Genomic DNA, 4,130 nt, shown 5'->3' with positions numbered 1-4,130 from the left:
TTTGTGCTGTTTTTTGGTTTCTTTTTTTTTTTAATAAACACTGCACAGAGGCTGCCACAATTACAATAAAACCCAGCCTATTATCATTTGTTTTCCTCTCAAAGTAAGAAGTTCAACAGAAGAATCAACAGAAACAAAACATATTGCACGAGAAATCAAAATGCACAAGCCAACCAGCTGGCTCTACAGAAAGAATTCAAGCTACTCCAGCTGAAGTAAGTGGCACTTCAGTCAAATTTGGTGTTACTGAGCCTCCTTCCACTTCATCTCTGCACTCAGGTACTTCCCCTGTCAGCACTGGGAACGGTCAGGGAGTACACATCCCCATGCTACTGCTTCCTGGGGGAGCTGCAATTGGGGACACCTGGCCGTGGACGTGCCGAGGACCTCCTCTGCAGGCGGCGCGGGGGTGGCACTGGGGGTGTCTCAGGAAGAGAAGTGTGGTACAAGTTGGGCAAGCGGATGTCGTACCTAAAGCCCTTCCCCACGTGCACCCTGTCATTCAGGGCGTACAGTTTTTCGGCGATGTCGCTCCCGATTAAAATTGAGAATAGGCGTGAGATGAAACGATGCTTAGCAAACAGCAAGTACAGCTTCTTTCTCCTCCAGGCCACATACCGACAATCTGTCTCTGCTGTAAGCGTTACCTAGAGAACAGAAAATTAAAATCAGCTATTATGTCTTTGTATTTGCTGCAGCTAATGCCACTTAATCCATTTGTGTGAGGCTGCAAAAGGCAAATGAGAAGGTTGACAGGGAGGGGACACCCGAGGCTGTACCTGCTGGCAACAGTGAGCAGGACGAGCACACCCGTGCTGTGCACGGCAGCTGAAGCGGGATGTGCAGCCCTGCTTTGCCCTCAGCAGCCCATACTGACAAAGCAGGTCTGAAAATCTCTCTACAAAGGCCCTCGTGAGGTGTGACCAACTTATCGCCCTGCAGCCAGCCAACTGACAGCAGTGCAGGGGCTCACAAGTGATGGGCTGGGAGGACACCATGTCCCTCACTGTGCCCCCATATCACACAGTAGCACAGCCAGCATGCTCTGAATTTCACCTCCAGTGGGTAAAGCATCTTCTCCCCACCTCCCATGGATGTGGTATCTCAGGTATTTTAGCTATTTTAGCACAGCCAACAAATGCAAACAAGAGTTCACCTCTTGGATCAGCTTTTAGGAAACACTTGTTTGTGCTAACAGGATGCAAACAGAAAAAAAGATACAAACAGCATGACCAGTCCAAAGGACATTTCTCCCCAAGACAACAGAATGCCAGATGTTTGATTTCACAAACATCACCCACTGAGATGATGTGAAGTAAATGAAGTTATTTCTAAACCACTTAGTGTTTGAACAGTTTTCTCTGCTCAAAAAAAAAAAAAACCCTCCACTTTTACCTGGAAAATTCCCTCTTCTGTGGGTCTCAGTGAATCCCATTCAGGAGAATCCAGAAATTGAAGAGGAAAAATATAATGCAGAAACTCCCCATCAACCGTCACTCTGATCCTACCAAGATAAGATATGTTAATTTGTTAGTATTATGTGTACAGCAGCAACAACTGCAACAAGATGTTCCTTCTATTAGGTGAAGAGTTTAATTATAGCTTTGATAGCATGAAAAAACAACCACTTGCTGACTCTGTATTAACTGCATTACACTTTTTGAACCCAATTGGATCAGACTAGTTGCAGGAGAATACTAGACAATTGTGCAGCCATAATTCCAGGCCATACTCAGCTCACACACTATTCTCTCTGAGGCAATTCTGTGCAGAAACATACAAGCTTGCTCATGAAATGCTAGTGAGTGCTGACGAGGCGAAAGACCAGTGCACACACACCAGCTGTCTCCTTCCCTTGGAAGCCATAAGTGTATGCTTTAGGTATAACAAACATACAGTTTACAGGGGATCAAGTGGCAAAGACTGAGTGCAAGGCAGAAGGTCCCCATGCCATGCATTGAGCAGGGCTCTCCTTGTCCTGGACACAAATTACACTGCCACAAGACTGCCTCTGGAGGCAGAAGACAGAATGGAGGTAGGGTGTCTGTCTGAATGCTGTGGCCTTCTGCAGGTGTAGAAGAAAATCTTTCTTTGAACACTTTCCTTTTAAAAAATTCTATGTAAGTTTGATGGGCAGGAAATGTTTGCTTGAACCTCAAAGCAAGTTGCAGGAATCCCCATTTCACATCTATTTTGCACTTGCAAAAGCACAAACAGCATCCCTACACTGCTTGAAGGAGCACAGCAGGACCTCCCTGCATGGCTATTGCATGGCTGTGCATAAAAAAAGATGGACATCTCTCTCTCAGTATGACTGTGCAAAAGCAACCTCCACATGGTACTTTCTTGACAGCTACAAAGAATGCTCCAAACCTGGGTTGCTGTAAGGCTAACTACTTAAGATCCATATTGTTCATTGTCAATAGTACTGAATGAGCTCCAAGCAGCTCACAGATTCCATCATGGAGCTGCTAAAATGTACCTACAAAGTGCCCCATCAAACTCAGACCATAGCCATCATTTCTATGTATCTCATATACCTGGTGGCCCAGGACCACTCTGCATGCAGTACATAAGCAAGTATTTCCTTTCAGGAAAGCATCAGCAAAGGTTGTTAAAAAGAGCATCCAGTGAGCAGGGAGTTCAAGCAGCTGGGATTTATTGTCTCAGAGTCTAACAAAAGGCCACAGCATGCAGTAACTCTAGGGTCAGTTATGTGAGTTCTGGATAGGGCTTAACTATATCTCATTGCAACGGAAGCATGCTGTGAGACCTTATTCTCTTCCTTATTACCTCCCTTCTTCCAAATACAGTCTATAGCAGAGTCAGCATACTCCATTAGACCATTTACCTCTGTATATTCAGTTTCTTAACTACATTTAGTTAGTCCTGCTTCAGATTATACTGAACAGTATAAGAAAATAAGAAAGATGCTGTGTTCATCAGCTGAGCAATAGATAGCAAAAGACCGCCTAAGACTGAGGTACATGCTTGTTCCCTCTATGTACCTAACCTGTTAAGTGCTGTGATACAGTGCTCTGGAAAAGGATGATTTTAAATCCTTTTCTTCAGGCTATTACAGATTTTGTGCTTAGTGTTTCTACATTAGTGTTGTTCTAGACAAGTGTATTTAGCCTATTAATATTTATATTACCCACATTAATATTTAATCTACTGTACTGGAAAATGAACAAACAATACACAAATGAGGCAATTTTTTACTTTCATTTTCAAGAAAGGGATGGGAAGACACTTGCAGTGAGCAAGTCTGAGCAAACTGATACAAACCTGCCTGATACAAGCAAAGACAGTTTGTCAATAGGTGTTTTGCCCTGCATAGCATAACAGTGCTCCTTCTCCAGGGTAACCACTTCTGCATCACAGCACAGAACAATCTTCCTGTAGACAGTTAAGGATATTCCTAGAGGCTGGAAGAGAGCACTGTAGAGCTCCTGGAATTCTTTGTCAAAGGAAACACTCCGAACTTGGTAGGTAACATAAATGAATTGTACAAAGCATATAGCAAACAGTATAAAATTCCAGGAGAATATATCAGCAGCACAGACATCCAGCCAAGCCCAAACAGAAGAGCAGAGGAAGCCTAATCCAAGCAAACTGAAGACATAGAGAAGCCCAAAGAATCCACTTCCACCCATGAAGCCAACAACAAAGAGAATACTAGCTAGGTGGTAGATAGAACCCTCTGCCTCTTGCTTCCAGGTGACACACGTAGGATGCGCATATATCAAACTCTCCCAAAAACTTGCATTTTCGCCCATGGCTGGACTCATTTTTTGATTCAGCCGAATTTTTGAAATTGTTATTGATGTGATACAGCCAGTGGAGTCCTTTGCTTTTCCATTCTTGCAAACTGTTCAATGATCACGTAATAGCAGGGTCTCTTTTGGTAGTAAAGTCGCACTTAGGATTTCCAGAAAATAGGAAGCTAATGTTCTCAGAAGGCAACGCTGTTTCTCATCAGCTCATGCGTTGTCTTGACTTTAGCCATGTCATTCTGTAGTTTTATCTGATCTGGACAAGTGAAGAAAAGATGAATTACTTATAAAGTGATTTGCATCAATTAAACACGATCAAAGCTTTTATTGTCTAAAACCACAGACTGCATTACA

General features: G+C 43.3%; 1 protein-coding gene across 1 annotated transcript; it reads right to left on the bottom strand.

The window, feature by feature from the left end:
* Window positions 1-329: 329 nt before the first annotated feature.
* On the bottom strand, window positions 330-3,779 carry POPDC3 (popeye domain cAMP effector 3; the record flags this gene model as incomplete). Its single annotated transcript, XM_079532869.1, has 3 exons — window positions 330-647; window positions 1,396-1,504; window positions 3,289-3,779. The coding sequence occupies 3 exons, from the start codon at window positions 3,777-3,779 to the stop codon at window positions 330-332; spliced, it is 918 nt and encodes a 305-aa protein (XP_079388995.1).
* Window positions 3,780-4,130: the final 351 nt, after the last annotated feature.

The sequence above is a fragment of the Tetrao urogallus genome (assembly GCF_951394365.1).
Source record: "Tetrao urogallus genome assembly, chromosome: 2".
NCBI classification, from domain to species: Eukaryota; Metazoa; Chordata; class Aves; order Galliformes; family Phasianidae; genus Tetrao; species Tetrao urogallus.
The sequence above is the reverse complement of the archived record's forward strand: the minus strand, read 5'-3'. Positions and strand labels throughout refer to the sequence as shown.